We start from the raw sequence: 19712 nt of genomic DNA, 5'->3' as shown, positions 1-19712 counted from the left end.
AGGCTTTGTGGTCAAACCTGAATTTTTTAAGAACTGGTGAAAAGTATTTTGAGTCTTTTTGAAAGCTGGCAATAGTAAGTTCAACTGAACTGTTTAAGTGAATGATTTTTCACACAGTTCTTACGTAAAAAAACAGTCACCCACGAATGGATAACCTGCCATTTATGATCACCATGTGATCTGGTCGTCTGGTTTGGTACAGGGGAATGGAGTAAATCAACAATGTAGTAAAGCCAGTTTTTTTAAATACATTTATTAACCAATGTTAACACATTAAATGAGCCTATATATTGCTAGTCAGAGCAGCTTACAAAATGCCAGAATGCATCATAGAACTGGACAGCCACAATGAATAATTACAATGTGCATAGTGGCTAAGCTCAACATCTTGATATAGCTTTATGATTTGCAGAAAATTTTTAATAATGATTCCTAAAACAATCAATTGTAATTTTACCTAAAACTTTTACAAAACCAGGCCACAATCTTTTTTTAATTTTGTTTTTTTTTTTTTGTTTTTTTTTTGTTTTTTTAAACACACAGTTTTCACGCTGTAGTAACTTGGAAATGTGCAACCGTGTCAACGGAGACAAAAAAGCCAAAGTAACACGAATCTTAACGTTCATGCAGCTATCAGTAAATAGTACACACTCTGGAATGGTTTTACACCGAAAGTATTTCCACAATAACTTGCTCTCATAGGGGTGGATCGAAGTTTTAAAACTTGAAAAACGACCAGAGAAGGTAAGTGTTCTTGGTTACGCCGTGGCAACACTAACCAATCACACAGCCACGAGGGGCCGAGCTGCCGAGTCGCCGCGTGATTCAGGTACGGTGTTGTTGGGACGGGGTTGTTCTTACCAGCCCCTGGGCACCACTGGGCAGCAGCTTGTCAATTAACTTGTGTCACCACCACCTGCAGCAGCACCAGGACTGGGTGGACGATTATTTCACAGAAGACTTACATTTTTATTTTTAGAGTGACCCTGACAAACCTGGAGAAAACTTTTTTAAAGGTTTTTCTCCCGATTCTTTCACTTCCATTGTGTGTGATTGCTTCAATAAATATCAAAGGTCTAAATAAATATTTACAAATTATTTCTCTAACCTTAAAAAATAACTAAACGATAAATGGGAATTTGACTTGGTCTAAGATCAGTCTTTGCAAAAAGATAAATTGTGAGATTTTTCTTAAAAAAAAAAAAAAAAAATTTAAGTTTTCCTGGCTGTATTTTATATATCTATGTATATATATAAAAAAAAAAAAATCATCATTCAACTATCGATCCATTCCTATTGGTAATGCTTCTTAATCCAGACATTCCGCAAAATACAGACTTTTTACAAATCACGGCATCTTTAATACAAGAAAATTAACATGCATTATTCTTCATTCTGTGTACAGTGACAGAGTTCATTAGTAGGCAAAGACCCATTACTACAAACATAACGGCTTCTGTGAAACTTAAGTGCTTTCTTTCAGCGTTAACTTACAACATACGAGGTGACACCAGGTAATAGGCAATCAGATGATACTTGGGGAGGGAAGGGAAGCATTAAATAAATTTGTATGCCTCATCTATAATTTCATGTATGGATTAAGGTAGTTTTTGGCTTAATTTTCTTATTTTGTTACAAGCACTCATGTTAGGACAAAGATGAAATGTGCAAACTTTAAAATTTAAATATTCATTTTCTCTAAGATCCAGCTCAGTAAAAGATTACCCCAGTTCCCTGCAATTTTAAACTACAAGATCAAAGCTAATAATTTGTTATAAAAGTTATATATTGAAAAGAAATAATGAAAAACACAATTGGGAAATATTTAAGAAAAAATATGCAGGACTAGCACCTGCTGTGTCAACCCTGTTCCCTAAATTCAATCATATACCCACTGGCATAACCAATAGATAATGCCTTTAAACAGTAAATTAAGCTGAACAAAACCAGCTCAACAAGGTTAAGAAATAAATTTCACATCAAGGTAGTATGTTTTATTTTTGAAACAGTTCTGTAGTTCTTACATTCAGGTCTATTTTAAATGTTTGTTAAACTCATTGTATTCACCTGTTGTTTAAAGGTTAAAATCTCTGTAAAACCTAAAAATGTTTTAAAATTTGCTGTAAATGCAACAAATTCAATTAAATTTTATTTAAAATAATACCCTCCACTGATGTTACTTTTACCCCCTGAAAACTCCAGAGGAACATTAACAAAAGATTTAAACTACTGTGCAAAATTTCTTCACGAAAAGTGTTTAAAGGCTGGTGCAAAATGGGAAGCAAACTCTAAACAATGTCGGCTCCTTGGGAACAAAAACCACCGTGTCTGGGAAGAGTGACCGTCGGGGACTCTGCGGCAAAGGCGCGTCTTCATCTTTTCCGGCGACAGGTGCGCTTGTGCTCGGCGTGCCAGTGCTCCTGCTGGCACTTGATGGAGCAGTAGGACGTGTTCCAGCAGCAGTGGTACATGGCCTCCTCCTCACAGTTGTAGCACTGCGGGCAACAGACCAGGACCGGTTTACAGGGAGGAGGGCACTGGTAAAAACGGCAGACTTTTCATTGTGCTTTTCGAGCGTTCTGGCTCAACCATAAACTACCGTCACAAGAACACAAAGTGTTTTACGCACTGAGTGGAACGGCAGGGACAACGGCGAGCAAGGCTGCAGCATGGGGTCAGGGACCAGAGATGCACACTTACCGGCACGCAGGCGTAAGTAATCCCAGGAGAGGGCTCCGGTATGGTGGAGGAGGCACCAGGACACTCTGCCACCCAGACAACACCTGTCCTCCAGATGTCACAGCTGAGTGCAAAGATGCGCAGCCACGGTGGCAGCTCCCCAGCTCCCCACCGTCCCACCAATCCTCATCCTCTCCAGCTGAAGTGACTTGCAGGAGCCAGGAATAAGAGACTAGGACACCCAGCACCATTGCATAAGTGGAAAATCAGTGGCTGTGCACGCCCTAGGAAAGGCTCAGGAAAGGCCGAGGACAGAGTTTATACCTCAGGCTGATTCTTGGCACGGCCAACAACAGACCCCGAGAAAGGGGAGAAACAGCATTCCAGATCCACATTCTTGTACTCAAATGGTCAGAGTTCAACCAAAAAAATCCTAAGGCTACGACGCAGCAGAAGCACATGACCAAAGGAGAACGTCCGCACCGGATGAGTGTGAACACCCAAGAAGCTCGACAGACTCCAAGTCCTGACCTCCGAGACCCACGTGCAGACACGAATAACCCAACCTTCGAAAGCCAAGGGAAGGGTAAGAACAGTGGACGTCGTGAGAGAGAAGCAAACTGTCACATACCAAGGATCATCATCTCATATTTCTCATCAGACGCTTTGGAGGCCAGGAGAGAGAGCTGAGATAGTCAAAGCGCTAAAAGAAAAAAACTGTTATCCGAACCCTATAGTCAGCAGAACTGTCCTTCCAAAGTGAGAAATTCCAAAATCCCCAGATAAAGTCAGAGAGAGCTCCAGACATCTCAGTGACGGTTAATCCTGGATGAGTGTAATAAACTGTAACCATGGCTCGTAACCGTGCCTTCTGATTTCTAACCAATTTAAGAGACTAACATTAAAAAAAAGAAGTTAACAGAATAAAGCTAATAGTACTACAGAATTCGTTTATAACTCTACATCTTGTTTTCTACATAATTTACGAGGTTAATACATGAGTCTATGTTTCTGGGCATACAACGTGCAGAGATGTAATGTCGTGACAACTGAAATGGGCGGGGTCAGCTATAAATTTAGAAGCAGCAGCTTCCGTATGTTACTTAGGCTCAGTGGCTCTAAACACAAATCATAGTGTCAGAGTTTTAGGGTTAAGTGGAATCCCCGGTCTCCACAAAAGAATGAAAAATTTAACATTTCACTACCAAAAACTACTGAACACAAAAGGAGAAGTCTGGGAATAAGCAACAAAAAGCGAGAGCGTGTACAGAAAACAAACAGCCCTTAAACTACACGATTAAACTCCCCCACGGAAAGACAGACCGGCGTAACGGGATCCAGGTCGACGCCATCTACAGGAGACTCAGACAAAGGGCGGGGAGGGTGTCCGCCCTGCTCTACATTTATGCACCTACAGACCGTCAAAATAAAGGAAGCAAAAACTGACAGGACTGACGGGAGAAACAGCTGGGGACTTAGTGTGCACAACCACCAGCCAGGATAAGGAAACAGGGGACAAACCTCACAATGAACTGGCCAGAACTCCACCCAACAAGTGCACGTGGGACATTTTCCAGGACAGACCATATGTCAGCTTACAAATTAAGTCTCAGAGTATCTTCTCTGACTACAATGGGATCCAGTAAGAATCAAAAACAAAAAAGTAAAACTGAAAAATTCACAGAATTAAGGAAATTAAACAACGCACTATTGAACCAACCCAACAGGTCGGAGAAGAAATCACTGGGGAAATTAGAAAACACAACATTATCGGATAGAACTCAAGGGACGCAGCCAGGCTATGGTCCTATGGGGATTTATAGTTGCAAATACCTCCCTTAAGAAAAGAAAGATCTCAAGTCAGTAATCTGAAAGTCCACCTTAAGGAATGACGAAAAACAAGCTAGCAGAAAGAAGGAAATAATAAAGATTAGCGAACAGATAGAGGAAAAAAATTAAAACGGAAAGCTGGTTCTTCAAAATGATCAACAAAACTGATACATCATTAGCTCGGACTAAGAGAAAAAGACAGAGGATTCAAGTTAACATCAGAAATGAAAGTGGTGGGACCTACTGATTCCACAGAAATAAAAAAGGACTGTAACAGTGCCCCATTAATGATCACACACATTGATCTGGATAACCTAGATGAGACCCACAAATCTCTAGAAACAAAATCTACTAAAACTAAATCACAAAGAAATAGAAAAGCTGAATAGACCCATAACTCTTAAGGAGAATGAATTGTTATTCAAAACTCCCCCAATAAAAAAAGAGGTGTGGACCGGACGGCTTCTCTTGTGAATTCTACCCAACCATTGAGGAACCAATAATGCCAATCCTCCTCAACTTTTCCAAGAAACTGAACAGGAGAGAACACCTCTGAAGCTGTCTGATTCCACCAAAGCCAGACAAGGACACTACAAGAAAACTATGTCAGGCCTTGTGAACACTGGGATAAAATTCTCAACAAAATACTGGCAAATGGAATTTCAGCAGCACATTAAAAAGATTATATACCATGACCATGTGGGGTATATCTCTGTAATGCATGGACGGTTCAAATAAAAACTGACTAATGTGACAGACCGCGCCAACACAGTAGTGTAAGAAACACCACATGATCGTGTCAGATGCAGAAAAAGCATCTGACAAAATTCAACTCCCTTTCGTGATAAAAACACTCAACAGGAATAGAAGAAAATTACTGCCACATAATAAAATCCACATACGAAAAGCCCACAGCAAACATCATACTCAGTGGTGAAAGACCAAGCTTTTCCTCTAGACCAGGAACAAGATAAAGACACCCAAAAAAGAGAGGAACGCCAACGAGCCCATGACGAGGTGCCCCCCCTCACTGATCCCCAGGGAAACGCGAGTCACACCACAGATACCACCCACCTCACACCCAGGAGCACGGCTACCACCACAGTGCAAGACCACAAGTGCCGGTGTGATGCGGGGAAAGGGGACCCTGGTGCACTGCTGGGGGTGCACAAATCAGCGCGGCCACTGCGGGCAATGCCGTACCATTTGTTTCACAATGATGTACGACTTAATTAGAATACAAGAGTAATTCTAAATCTTTTACCAGTCTACTAGAAATGACATGATGAGCAAAGCAGCCTAGAAGGGTGAGTCCCAGCTCTACCAACCAGGTTTTTAGTCACCCCGTTTTAATCTCATCAGCCTCAAATTCCTCATCTAAAAAAATGGGTATAAATCAAAGCAGTGTGGCACTGGCATAGAAGCGGACACAAATCACTGGAACAGAAGAGAGAGCCCAGAAATAAACCCATACACATATGATTGCTTAGTTTATGACACAGAAGCAAAGCAGGGAAAGGACGGTGATTTCAATAAATGGTGTTGGGGAAATCTGGCGGCTGGAAGCCACACACACAAAAAAAAAAAGCAACTGGACCACTCACACCAGACACAAAAATCAACTCAAAATGGATCAAAGACTTGAATGTAAGACCTGAAACTATAGAACTCCTAGAAGGAAACATAGGTGGTTAAGCTCCTAGTCATCAGTCTTGATTTTTTTTGATTTGACACAAAAAGCAAAAACTAAACAAGTAGGCACATCAAACTATAAAGCTTCTGTACAACAAACGAAACCATCAACAAAACGAAAGGGCAACCTGTGGAATAGAAGAAAATACTGGCAAATCATATATCTAACGTCCAGAACATAGAGAAATCGTACAACTCAACAGAAAGAAAAGCAACTGAAAAATGGGGAAGGACCTGAATAAATCATTTCTCCAAAGAAGACATTCGAATGGCCATCGGATACGTGGAAAGATGCTCAACGTAACTGATCATGAGATATCACCTCACACCTGTTCATTTATACTAGCGACGAGTGCTGGCGAGGACGCGGAGAAAAGGGAGCACTCGTGCACTGCTGGTGGGAGTGTAGACTGCTGCAGCCTCTGTGAAAGCAGAACTACCGTATGACCCAGCAATTCTACCTCTGGGTATTCATCAAAACCCCTCCCCCGAAAAACACAAACTCAAGCGCACGCACCCCACGTTCACTGCAGTGTGAGTTACAACAGCCAAGACACGGCTGTCAATGGACAGATTAAAGAGGATGCAGTACATACATCCGGTGGAGTAGGTGGAGTACTAACTACTCGGCCATTTGCGACACTACGGCTGGACCGAGGGTATCATGCTGAGTGAGGTAAGTCAGACGAACACCGTAGCGATGTCGCCTGTATGTGGAATCAAACAGGAATACTGGGGCCGGGCCGGCTACTTGAGCACCGTGCCACGGAAAGCAGCAGTGCAGTGCTTCGCCACGGCCAGCTCCGCCCGCCGCCCCACGGCCCGCCCTGGTCTCCGTGTGGGGGCAGCGTGGCCACGCTGTGCTTCCCGCATGGTGAACACACCTTCACCTCCCTCTAGTGAAGTCGTTTCACTCACTGCTTCATCTACCAACTTATCTACAGTCCTCTGAGTCAGACGCTGAGTTTCCCTTTCTCTTGCCAAATCCCTCATTATAACAGTTGCTGTAACGTCTGCTTCCCTCGTGAAGCGTTTGCCTCGCATGACCTCAAAGACTCTTTCTCGACGTAGTCTGAATCGAATGAACCACCACACAATTTCCCATGATCGTTCATTAAAACCAACCAAGGTATGAGCTTTTGGGAGCAAAACTTTTTTCCCCGCCAATTACTTGAGGTCTGGAGATTGTGTGTGCTCAGAAGCTTCTCATTGAGTGGGAGACAAGTCACCAACAGGACACAATGAGCTGCTTCTCAGAGTCTCAGCGAAGACAGAGACCAGTGAGATGTTACCGGTATAAATTAAAAGCTATCAGTTTTGTCAGGAGAATCTAACGTATGAATGTTAAGTGCAGTAAAGTTCTGAAAACCCTTAATTCACTAACGGGATACTTATATTTGTAATTTCACGATGCAGACACTACCTATTGGGAATTACCAGGCAAAAGTCAGGGCCAGCCAATTTATCCAAACTGAATATCTGCATAGACGGAGAAGTTCTATCGATCGACCGTACTAAATACGGTGTGTCCTGACTGTCCTGACCTCCCTCTAACGGAATAACCCTGAGCAGTGCTCAGCGCTGTGGGGTCTGGAGCTGAGAGATTACGGGGTTTCGATGAAATTTTAAATGAATGCCAACACCTTCACATTTGACCTGATTTCAGGAATAATCTGTGCACGTGTATCTTTCTGGACTGATCTTCATCGTACCTGTCTTTTCAGTAGTCAGACACACACTGCCACTTACCCACTGCTTCTTCTTGGTCTGAGAGATGAGCTGCTTGTGCTGGGCTGCGAGCTTCTTGATCTCCTCCACGAACTCCTCCTTGCACTTGTCCTTCACCTGCTTGCACTTTCTGTCCATCTCGCCCTGCATGTTGGCCATGGCTTTACTCACAGCTTGTCTTTTCTCTTCTTCCATTTCAGAACGCAGCTGAGTGAAAACCAAGTGAACCCACAGTACGTCAGCTCACGGCTGACAAAGGCAACCGGCCCTCGCGCAAACCTGAACGCCCGGTCTGTACCGACATGACGCCGACGCCCCGCTTCCCTTACTAAGAGCGGCGCACGTCCACGCGACGAGAGTACTACTACTGACCGAAGTTTTCCAGAAGACCCTCTCTGACTGTATTCCTAGTTGTGAAAAGCAGCTACCTGGCTAACACCTGAGTGAAAGAAGCTAACCGCCGGCTCCCCAGGCCCGGGTCAGACGGCACCACGTGGTGCGGGCCCCTCACCTTTTCCAGGGCTTCTCGAACAACTCTCTCAGTTTCTCGCTTGTGATCAGATTTCATGCGGTCTTTGAAGTCGTTGAAGATTTTGGTGTACTTGTCGTGGCACATGCTCTGACACACTCCGTCACTGGCGGTCTGGGTGCTTCGATGCAGCATTCGTGGTGAAGAGGCACTTAACTTCTTGGTCTGAGTTGACACGGACACTTTTTCGATTGGCTGGGGCATGGTGGGGATTTCCTGGCTGGAACTCACGGCTTCGGTTTCGGGCTCTGGCTCCTGGAGGGAAGGCAAGCGCCTGGGTGTGAGACCCGTTCGCGAGCAAGCCCGTCGGGGAGGAAACACGGGCTGTGCATCGGCGGCCGCACGATAAACTGCTGTTGAAACCCGTGTGGCTAAGACGGTCAATTCTGTGAGGTGTATGTACTTCACCACAATAAAAATAAACCAAAACTGAAAAGCCCAGGCAGTTAACAGCTACCGTAATTCTAAATGGTGACTTCTTTTGCAATTTCCTTATGTACTAATACTGTAGTCTTTGCTTTTAAAATAGACTAAGCAAAAAAAAAAATTATCACATAAAATGTAAAAGCTCCGACTTACAGTCATTTCTTTAGGCCAGGCTCAGCTGCACCTGGTCTGGCATGTGCACGGGTCACATGGGCTTTATCCACAGTTCCCTCCAGCTTTAAAACACTGGTCTAACCGATGTATTTTTAATAATGCTAAGAGAAAATATCAGTTTCAGGAGGTGCCGCCAAGCGGCCTCCCCACTTAGCCAGACCGGCACTGCGGGGTCAGAAGGCTGGGCTCAGACCTGGTTGATATTATCTGATTGACAGTAATGCCTTTCACAAGGTCACATGATGAGCGACTGTCCTGATCATAACTTTGAAAGTATTTCCTGTTCCCTGTCACGTGGACACTGTGAAATGCTCAACTTACTTCTTTCTTGGGTTCCACACTTTGATTACGTCGTCCTTTTTTTGCTCTTGGTTCTTGAGTGACCTTTAGCTGTGGGCAGCACAAAAGTAACAGCAGATTATTCTCGACACCAGGAAGCACTTCCCTGCTGAAAATACTAGCCAGGGACCTGCAGGTGAGAAGTACCTTGCTCCGTCTGACGAAGCTGCGGCCTACTCACCACCCTATGGAGAGGAGGCTAGAGAGGGCCGACGCGCCTTGGGGACAGGGCGGTGTCCACACCCTTTGCACTCTCGGTCGAGTGGGGGGCTGTGGGTGCTCACCGATTTTGGGGCCGGGCGCTGGCTTCCTCTGCTGAGTGCTTTTACCAGTGTGTGGATGAGGGGAAGAAGGAACATCGAACTCGCTCTCACCGTGAGTATGCTAAGGGGGCTCACAGCCAGACCGCAGCGGACGGGCACGCCGCTCACCTGCTCGTTGCTGGTGGAGGAGATGCTCGATTCAGCCTCCTCCTCCCCGCGATCCTCGTTCTTAGACTTCCAGAACCTTCCCTCACGAAGGAAGCGCTGATGCAGTTCCAGCTCATCACAAGCCTTCTTCCAGCCCATACTGCGCTTAACGTGCAGCCGGTGGACGTTGACTGTGATGTCCTGAATGTTTTCAGAAGGAATCCAAGCCCTGGCAACATTCAAAGGTGTCGTCAGAAACTGCCAAAGGGGTGCTGGACTCCAAGTGTTGTAAAGGACAATTTGCGGCAACTCCAATTTACTGAAGCTGTTAGCTATGGCTAGAATAAAAAACTCTCACCAAGCAGAAAATGCACCGGTGAGGTAGCTTTTGTTTTGTTCAGTCAAAAAAGTTCTCAGAAGGGATTTGTGAATCACTCCACTTCTGAGCACAGCATGCAAGCTGGGGTACAGCACTGTGCACACACAGACTCACTCGCCTCAGTCTCCCGTTTAAATGCGTGCTGCCGTCTTCATTACTGGCTTACAATTAGCTCAGAAACACCAGACCAATCAATGACAGCTCTGAGGGGATCTTAGAGCATCGCGGTGCAGAAGCTGCAGATACAGACTTCTAACTTGTAGAAGCTTAGCTATTTGCTTCACAACTTAAAAGCATATTTTAAATATACAATAATCCACACTGTTAAATGGTGATAGCTAAAACTGTTAAATTTAAACTGCCACGCAAATGTTTATACATATCACATCAACAGTGGCTCTTCCAACATAGTAAGTGCTTTATTAGAACCCAAAGAAAAATAAACTCTGAAAAACTAAACGCTCATGCAAACAGTGCACAGGAAACTCTGCTTGTGGAAGAGTCCTTGCCACGAGATGCTGAATAAGCATTATATTCTCTCAGTCAACAAATATTTATTGAGCACCTGTTATGTACCAGGCAATAAAGTATTTTAGTTCACTTTTTAAAAGCAGTGGGTTCTTGAGAGAGATTTCCATGGCAAGCAGTGCTGACTACCTGGAACAAACTTGTGAGAGTATTTTCCCCTTAACTTAAATTATCTATCCCTTGAATATATAACAAAACTGATTCACGTCTGTTCTTAATATGGGACTCAACTGGTGGTGATGGCTGCACAACAATGTACGTGTACTCAACACCGACAAACTGCACACTTAAAAGTGGTCATGAAGGTTTAAAAAAAAAAAAAAAAAAGAGGTCATTAATCAAAGCTTGCAGCTGGTGGCCCTTATGGGCCATATGCTCTTGGTGTTAACATGTTGCTTAAATAATTAACATTCTTAATTGTAATTCTTACAAAGTTTGTTTTTTAATAAATCAAATATTCTAATATGATGGAGTATAATTTTTAAGCTATGTCATCATCAATCATTCACTCTAGAGATCTTGCAAAGGAAAAGCTTGACATTGAAATGGTAGATCTTTTATTTTCTGAAATTAAGGCCTTAGACTCCCATCTGCCCAGAATATTTTAGATAAAATCTTCCAGGAAATAAGTTTGAGGGAAAAAAAAAAAACCTACTAGAAATGTAATTTTGTTTTAATTCTCTCTTCAGATGACAAACTTATTCTAAGGACCCAAGTAGATTAGCTCAAATGTCCTTTTAAAATATTTTCTGCGTAACATACTGAATGACATAAAACAAATTAACTCAATAAAATGTCACTCATAAAGACACTATGAAGCTGTTTGGAAATTGATGAAAAAATACAAGTAAAAAAATTCTGATAGTTATTCTCACCTAGCTCTACGGTTTTAAAAAAATAACTGAATTCTTGTTTTTTTCTAAGTTAACTGTTTTATGTAATAAAATTTAAAAAAACGAATCAGACTTTCCTCTGCTGTTTACATGTGTTATAAGGCTAACCTCTGTTAAATATGTGGCTCCAGGTCAGGCACTGTGCTTAGGTCTTTGCACATAAAAATTCCTTTAAATCTTACAAACTCTTATGCGACAGGTACTATGGAGGCCCCTACTGTACAAGTGAGAAGACAAGGCTCAGGGAGACTAAATAACTTGTCCACAACTAGAGTAGAGAACGGTGGTGCCAGGGCACAGGTCCCCGAACGAGCCTGCCCTTCACCGGCCTGCGGGGGACCGGTGCCGGCTCGGCTGGGGAACTGCAACAAACTGAGTATGAGGTAGAGGATGTAACTGAAAACCTGCCACTTCACAAGCACACGATTAGAACACTCATCCTGTACTGAGTCACGGTACTGTCGGTCAACTGACGAACGTTTCTTGCCTTGAAAGCAGTGTCAGCTGAGTGTGCATCTGTGAAAGAGCAAAACTACTTTTTTGAAAATTTACACTATTCACTGGTTTCTTGTGACTCAACTTGTATTGAAATTAAATGAAGACTACGTAAAACTTCACTATGGTGAGAAATAAAGTCCCTCATTCTGTAGCTTCTCTTGCAGTAACAACAACTACACAAGACACTCAGGCCCCGAGCATGACAGGAGGACCCTTCAGGGACTGTAAATTCAAATGCTTGCACAGTATGACTTTTTGATCCTGCAGCTGACTATTGGTACTTTCCCCCTCTAATATCTGTGTTAAATGAAACCCCAAAAATCACGTGTGAATTTTTTTTTTTTTTACTACTGTGGCTTGATTAGTTAGGCTCATCAATCTCTGAGTCCTATGATAGTTCACAAAACTTGAATTCACATTCTCAGAGCCAGTGCTATTGGTGACACACACACCACAATGAAGAAGCTAACTATAATTTCAGCACGCTTTGTAAGAAATACTCAACTATGTAAACAGTGTTACAGCAACAAAAGCTTTGCATATTTTATCACAAAAATGTAAACTTTTAAGCTTTGCTATCTACATTTCCCTAGCAACAGACACTTTAAAGTTGAGCCTGGAAACAGTGTCTCTCCCCGTGCATGTAACCCGTACGCACACCTGTAAGGCATTCATCTACGTTCTTAGATCTCAAGACTGACACTCTCTTCTACTGAGCTGATTATTTTTGTCTTATGGCTTTTCAACAGAGCCTTGAAAAGATGGCTGAAACTGCCGTGAAGTCATTACAACACTAGGAAACGGACACGTCCGAGATCCCTTCCCCTCCACTGCCCGTTACGAATTCGATCCCATCATTAACATGCATCTGATTCACCAGTGTCAGCCACGGAAACCGTCCTGTTTAGCAAACGATATCTGAAATATACCTAGAGATATAATTTCAAGAAATCACTGTGAGCTGCCTAGTCAAGTTAAGTGCCGATTTGTTTCTTCGATTTAAAAAACCTTCATGCTGTTTCTCAGCAGCTCGTCTATGACCGTCACACATGGGGACGTGATTACCTTTGGTGGTGGTGACCGAAGAAGCGGACGTCAACCTGATTGTCCTCTTTCTGCATGACTTTGGCTGGCCAGAATCCAAAACCTTTCATTTTAGCCCAAACCAGTTCATGATTAGGTATCTGTAAATAAAATGTATTACCTTGCCATATTATTTTTAAAGTAGTAAATACAAGTCTATCATTAATACTGAACTACTTTACTTAGTCAAATATAATTCATTATTTTGAAAATTTCTAACTCCTAAACACAGAGAACTTTTTTTTTAATGGGATTAATTTTGTCAAAAAAAAACCCAAAAAGAAAAAAAAAACCCCACCAACACAAAACGTTAAAATCTGCATTAGTGCAGGAATATGGACCTTCATTTCTCAGAGAGTCTAAACAGGAAAGGCCCCTCTCCTGACAGCCTGCAGCACTTTGGAATGGGGTGGCCCCAAGGCCAAGGGCCGAATGGGTCCCAGGGGCAAACAGCAGGCTCTCACTGTGCTTCCTGAGCCCATCAGAAACAGAGGGTGTTCAGGCCCCACTTTCAGACCTACCTCATCAGACACCTAAATGTTAACGAAACTCTCAAGTGACTGAGACACACACTAACTTCTGGAAGACTGGCTGCTCTCAGGTGGCCTCCTATACCCATGCCTTTGGGCTCCCATAACGCTCACGGGCTTGTCAGCACCCTACCTGAAACTGTGTCATTTTAGAGGACATCACAAAGCTATTAACATACATAAAGCCTTAGGTTTCTTATAAAAGAGTGAGAGGAAAAGTGACAATCTACTTCATTATGTAGATTAAGGATCCCAAAGTTTACCAGAGTCACTCATTTTAGAGTCAGAAATGGATAAGGTCCCACGTTTTTCCCGTCTCAGTTTTTAGACTCATTAAAACCATATGTACTATGATGCAAAGAAACATACTTAGGAAGTATTATAACCATTAAGCAAATTGGCAATAAACTTCCCCGGAGCATCGTGCATTTAAAGAGGTAAAAAGCAAAAATTACAAAATGTCACATACACAAGGGTAGCAGAACCAGTTGTCAGGACGAGCATTTGACAAATAGAAGCAATTCTTGCAAAGCTGTAGTTCGTCCAGCTGAAAAAGAAAAGCAACGACGTCAGCACAAAATATACACGTGCGTGAAACGCACAGGACAGATCCATGTAAACTCACATTCTCTTTCACGTACACCGACAGCCTTGGATTTTGTTCCTAAGCTTACATTTTTAAGTTTTCAATAAATCACACTGGAAGAGCCACCACCTTCCTGTTGGAGCCATCCCCGTGGCCCCAGAGCACACCCGGAGAAGACGACGAACCCTCAGCGGCGCATCTGGGCCGCCCTCCCAGCCACCTGCTCCGGGGCCTCTGACCGTTCAGCACCTGGACTAAGGTTCTCTCCTCGGAAAGGCCCTCCCAAGCTGCCCAGTGAGTCACCCCGGCGACAGCAGCCCTCACTTCGCCTGGCTCTCCACGTTAGTCCGGACTTTCTTGTGTAAAGTTCTTTCGCAGCTGGTAAAGAAACCTATTCTGAGTCTCCCTTTTCAGAACACAGCTCCACGAGCAGGAAGCCGGTGCCCTGATCACCTCTGCAGTCCTCCTAGTGCACTGCACAGCACATGGGAGATACTCAATAAATATCTGCTGAATAAATTTTAAAAAGTCAAATTTGAAATTAATTCAAGAAACAAAACTTTTTCTAGCACTGACACTTCTGCAAAGATAGTACGTGGTTATAGGTCTGAGTGTTGCAAATAAGACGACACCCAAAAAACCTTCCCTAAACACATGTTTCATTTACTGCATAAATATGAACTTTGTTATTCGGTCGTTTTTTTTTGCCTGTGCAGTCTAGCGGGAACTCATTCAAAGACAGTAACACTGACTGACTGCCCGGTGCCACACACGTCCCTGTAGCATGAGACTAATACCCTGAAGGGAGTTACAGAAGGGTCAACAGTTTCCTTGTAGAAGTTACTCGGTAAAGAAATCTCCCAGAGTAGCTCTGAAAGCATCTGCCAGAATATGTTCCCTTCTATTTGCATTATTCCCTGTGTATACCAAACATGGAAATAAAGCTGTACTTAAAAGGAAATGACAAAATTTAAATGCAGAAAGGCAAGTGGAATTCAGAAATAAATTAACTTGGAATATAGCAAGTTTAATTACTAGGTATGAACAGTACCTCATGACAGGTGTCTTTATAAAGCATCCTCGCTATGTCAGCTTGCTCACTGTCTGCTGTAATTAAACACAGATCTCTATTACCAGAAATCTGGAAACACAAGACTATCAAAATTAATACAGTCATTTAAGTTTTCAGTTTGACAAAAGTGGACACATACCATTTAAAATGAAAATATATATTTTAAATAAAGTCCTGGCAGCAAAATAAAATTCTACAGGCAGCTGTAATTTCACATCCCACGTAACACTAAGTCTCTGGGTACAGAGCAGCCTTTTTTCACCTTTAAATGATAGGATATTAATGGAGAAATGACCATAATCAACCACAGTGATTATGAAAAGCCTCTCAGCTAAGTTTCTAAGCTTATACGTAAAACTATGAGGAATCATATGTCCATTACTCGGTGCACTGGTGTTTTGCTTTCTGACAGTCAATTCTATAAGCTACAACTACCTTATGAAATATTTTTAAAGCTAAACCATAACATTAACATTATTACTTACAGATCATCAAAATACAAACTTTTAATGTAATGTTTTATGAAAGGCATTTCTCAACTTGGAATGTAAACGGTATTAAAAAAATGCACACGAAAGCAAAAAAAAATATTCAACCTCCATAGAAAATCACTGTGTTGTGGAGAAGCAGCTGAGCGTCAGCTTTGAACTCTTCGTAACTTCGGTACTTCCCTTCGTTCACTTTCTGAATAGGGCAAAAAAACAAAACGGCACAGGAGTTACTAGTGAAAACATCTGTCTGCACTGTGTGAACAGGGTTAGCAGAACTTTCCAGAATGACATCACGGATACCCGTGTCCCACAGTGTTAATGGGCCATATGTAAGAAACGCCCATTACTCCATGTACGGTTAGAATGTGACAGTACGATGGAGTGTGGCAGATCTGACACCCTGCAGCCACCACCGTCCTCTGTGTTAATTCACCACAGTGAACCTGGCAGCCTGCATGTGTCATTCATTCTGTAACGATGATAAAAAATCCTGCTTAGGTTTGTAAATAGTGAAAGCTTGGGCCAGTGTGGCTGACGAAACCCTAACTACATACCGCCTGCTGTTCTAACACAGGAGAATAAAGACGGGGCGGCGGGGGGCGGGGCACGGAGAACTGTCAGCCTCTGTGACAATTTACCATAACTACAAAGAAGATACGTTTACCATTCTGAATTGGACTAGGTACTAATTTATAAATAATTATAAAATAAAGGCCCAGATGTCCCTGAGGCACCGAGGCAATGCTGGGGTTTCTCTCACTGTGAAGCGGCAACACTGAAGATGTTCCATCCCTGGATTCTCCGTAGCTTTGCCTTCTGCTGCCAAAGAGAAAGCTCACGGAGGAAATTTGAGAGCGTTTTTTTGGGGGGCGGGGGGGGGACGGGGGGAGAGGCTATGCCTGAGGCTGTGAAATCTGTGGGTAGGAGATCAAACTAAAATTACTTGTTTTTAATCCAGGATTTGCCAACTACTTTAAGGGAACAACCTTCATTTACCCTTTTCTTCCATTGAAATAATACACCTTCAGTCAATCTCTGCTAAGGGGACTGGGAAACTTATAAGATAATTTCCATCCCTATGGTCTCCCTATAAGCTATTACGTCCAACTATATGATTTCAAAATTTGAAAATGACACATAAGCTACAGAATTAGTAATTCAGCAACCCTAACTGGAAACATGTCTAAGTGTTCTACTGGTTTTACTGTAATTAATAATTAAATAGTAACAAACCCAACAATCCTCAGCTAGAGTAGATAAAATTGAAAACTTTAATTAATAATTTTGTTTTGTTCAAGTTCATTTCACTGTTTCCCAAGACTCTACATTAGTTCTACGTTCTGTTCCCTTACAGAAACTAAGCGCGCCTGCTGAAACGAGGGACCCACCTCCAGGTGTGAACGCTACACCTGAACATGGAACTAACCAGGCTACCATACATTTGCTTTAACCAACAAGTAAGCACCAATATCCACACGTGGCTTAAAGCCAGGCCTTTTATAAGATGACAGCTAATCTGCACCAGAGCAAGCACATGAAATCTAAAAGCAGCAGCCCTGGGAGTGCTGGCCACACCTGCTGGTTTTAGTGACAGGCAGGGCAGGCACCCAGAGGGAGTCTGCAGCAGCACGGGAGCAGCTTTACCTCCTGGATGGTGGGGACGTCGACCGCTGAGTGCACCAGCCTCCGGTACATCGGGTGTTTGCTGTCCTTCCCCTTTTTATTAAGGTCTATAGCCTGAAAGGTCATTAGATACAGCACTTTTAAACATGGCTGGAGAGAGACAGGTAAAACATCAGTCTCTACACAACAAGGACTTTAGAACTTAACGAAAAAATGCACATGCACTGTCACAGTTTAACGCGGCGACCCTTAAGGCTATGATGGAAAGAACTATTACTTGGGAAAGGGCCTTCTCATTCATTCGTTCGTTCGTTCGTTCGTTTATTTATTTATTTTTAATTCCTTCTTTTTCACTCAGCCCCATCCCATATCAACGATCATTCTGATAAATGAATTTTTTAAATGTAAATGTTTCTAATCTGATACAGCTGAAAGAAATGCCTGTTCAAAAGCAAAGACAAAATGAAGAAAATCTGAAAGTCCTTTCATAGAACTATTTACTATACAAAAGAAATATGACAGTAGTGATTCCCACCCTTCAGACTGCCCTGTTCGTCTCTGTTACTTGCCGGTCATTGAGTTTTAAAGAGTGAACCGGAATGAAATTGAACTGGGTGACACGGGGGCCCCCTCATCCCACCCCATCCGGCAGGACTCACCCTCTCCTTCATGCGGGACACGATGAACCTCAGGTACGTACTCAGCTCCTGCTTATTTGTACTCTTCTTCTTGATGCTCTGTTAAAAACAGGAAATGCCCGATATAAAAATCTTACCATTTGTATGTTTATATTCACGTAAAAGACTTATACATATAAAAGATTATAGTATACAAAATTTGTTTAAAAGATGCACTATTTCCGACATCTGAATAGAGAAATCTTTGAAATTTGTAGAGCAAAAGTAGCAATTACTGTAACTGGAATCAGAAAGTAGTGTATCGTACTTGACGTGTGAACTCTAGAAAACTATGCATTTTTTCTTTTCTTGATATTTTGAAACTTCAACCAATTTTCAGATGAAAAGAAATGATAACGATGATGGCATAATAATAACATAACGTATAATCACTTATTTTACCCACCCCCCCAAAAAATCAATGACTGACGTCCTGTAGAGTGTATTTTAAATTAGCAAGAGCGAATGGTGAATTTAAAAAAAAAAAAAATTATTTCTTAAAAAGGTTATTAAAAGTCCATGTCACTTATGAGTTACGTGCAGTGCAGTGGCACATGGCCATATATCTGTTTTAAAATGCTACTGTTCTATTCAGAAATAACTCCAATTTCTATGAGTCTGGCCTAAACGCTAGTTAGGTTTCTTAATTTCTCTCTCAGAAAATCTAACGTCACATGAAGAAAAGAACCAGGATTCTACCTGTTAAGTTCTTTCTGGACAGCTAGGAAACACGGACAAACGTTCCCATCTCCTCGGCCCAGGTTAGGACCCCACGGCAGACATGCAGCCACGAGGGGCCACACTGCCGAGGACTGAGCGGCACGGGCCGGTCCTGAACAGGTGTTCTCACTTTCAGGCCACTAGCTTATCCCTCCCAAAGAACTCTACGCACAGGACGTCATCTCAGTACACTTGACAGGGTGAAGGAAGAACAGACGTTTCTCACTGAGAATCCCTAACTTCAGCTTGAGAGAGTTGATCGTACACGCGTACGGTATTAGAATATCTGCACACAACACAGAGTGGAAACACGTTTTCTTAGCTGGAGACCATTTCGCAGACCTCATGTTTAAAGTGACCCCTCCTTCCACCTCTCGCCTGGGTTCTCTGGCAATGCACAAACACAGTCACGGCCCCTCCTTACCCAGCTTTGTCTGACCTGCGCACACCGTCCGAATTTATGCCAATTGCAGAGCAGCTCTCCCGACACTGGCCCCACGCAGAGAGGCTGGGGAAACGCCTTAAAGTGCAGCTGGGCTTCAGCCCTGAGCATCGGAGCTGGAGTTTCTGGGGGAAGGCCCTGTGCCCCACGTCTGCTGGCTCACTCCTCTACTCGATTCCTTAGGTGGCTGGGACTCATGGCCAAGACCGAGCCCAAGAGGGTATTTGTGGAACTTAAAAGGGCAATGACATTCCCTGGACCTAGGTTTATAATTTTTGGGAAGGGGGCTTTGATGTGGCTGTGAAGTCTCATTCTGAACAGGTTCCCCAGTGATCCTCGTGCACACAGACCGCGAGAACTACTGACCCTTCCGCCCGAGCCCA

At 43.0% G+C, this 19712-nt stretch overlaps 1 protein-coding gene across 12 annotated transcripts in view; it reads right to left on the bottom strand.

The window, feature by feature from the left end:
- Positions 1 to 237: 237 nt before the first annotated feature.
- Positions 238 to 19712, bottom strand: part of ZMYND11 (zinc finger MYND-type containing 11) — a 90109-nt gene continuing 70634 nt past the window's right edge. For 9 of the 12 annotated variants that reach the window (XM_025051690.1, XM_015594806.2, XM_015594807.2 and 6 more), the window contains 11 exons: positions 18150 to 18227; positions 17512 to 17604; positions 15973 to 16060; positions 15356 to 15411; positions 14188 to 14265; positions 13171 to 13289; positions 9829 to 10036; positions 9380 to 9448; positions 8441 to 8713; positions 7951 to 8136; positions 238 to 2495 (listed from right to left, as the gene is read on the bottom strand). In XM_025051690.1, the coding sequence (XP_024907458.1) occupies positions 2373 to 2495; positions 7951 to 8136; positions 8441 to 8713; positions 9380 to 9448; positions 9829 to 10036; positions 13171 to 13289; positions 14188 to 14265; positions 15356 to 15411; positions 15973 to 16060; positions 17512 to 17604; positions 18150 to 18227 (1371 nt within the window). In that variant the 3' untranslated portion in view covers positions 238 to 2372. The remainder of the gene's footprint in view (positions 2496 to 7950; positions 8137 to 8440; positions 8714 to 9379; positions 9449 to 9828; positions 10037 to 13170; positions 13290 to 14187; positions 14266 to 15355; positions 15412 to 15972; positions 16061 to 17511; positions 17605 to 18149; positions 18228 to 19712) is intronic. The other 3 variants (XM_015594808.2, XM_015594813.2, XM_015594810.2) reach the window with 1 other exon arrangement.

The sequence above is a fragment of the Pteropus alecto genome, unplaced genomic scaffold (assembly GCF_000325575.1).
Source record: "Pteropus alecto unplaced genomic scaffold, ASM32557v1 scaffold108, whole genome shotgun sequence".
In the NCBI taxonomy this organism is placed as follows: domain Eukaryota; kingdom Metazoa; phylum Chordata; class Mammalia; order Chiroptera; family Pteropodidae; genus Pteropus; species Pteropus alecto.
Note: the sequence above shows the minus strand (reverse complement) of the source record. Positions and strands in the feature narration are given on the sequence as shown.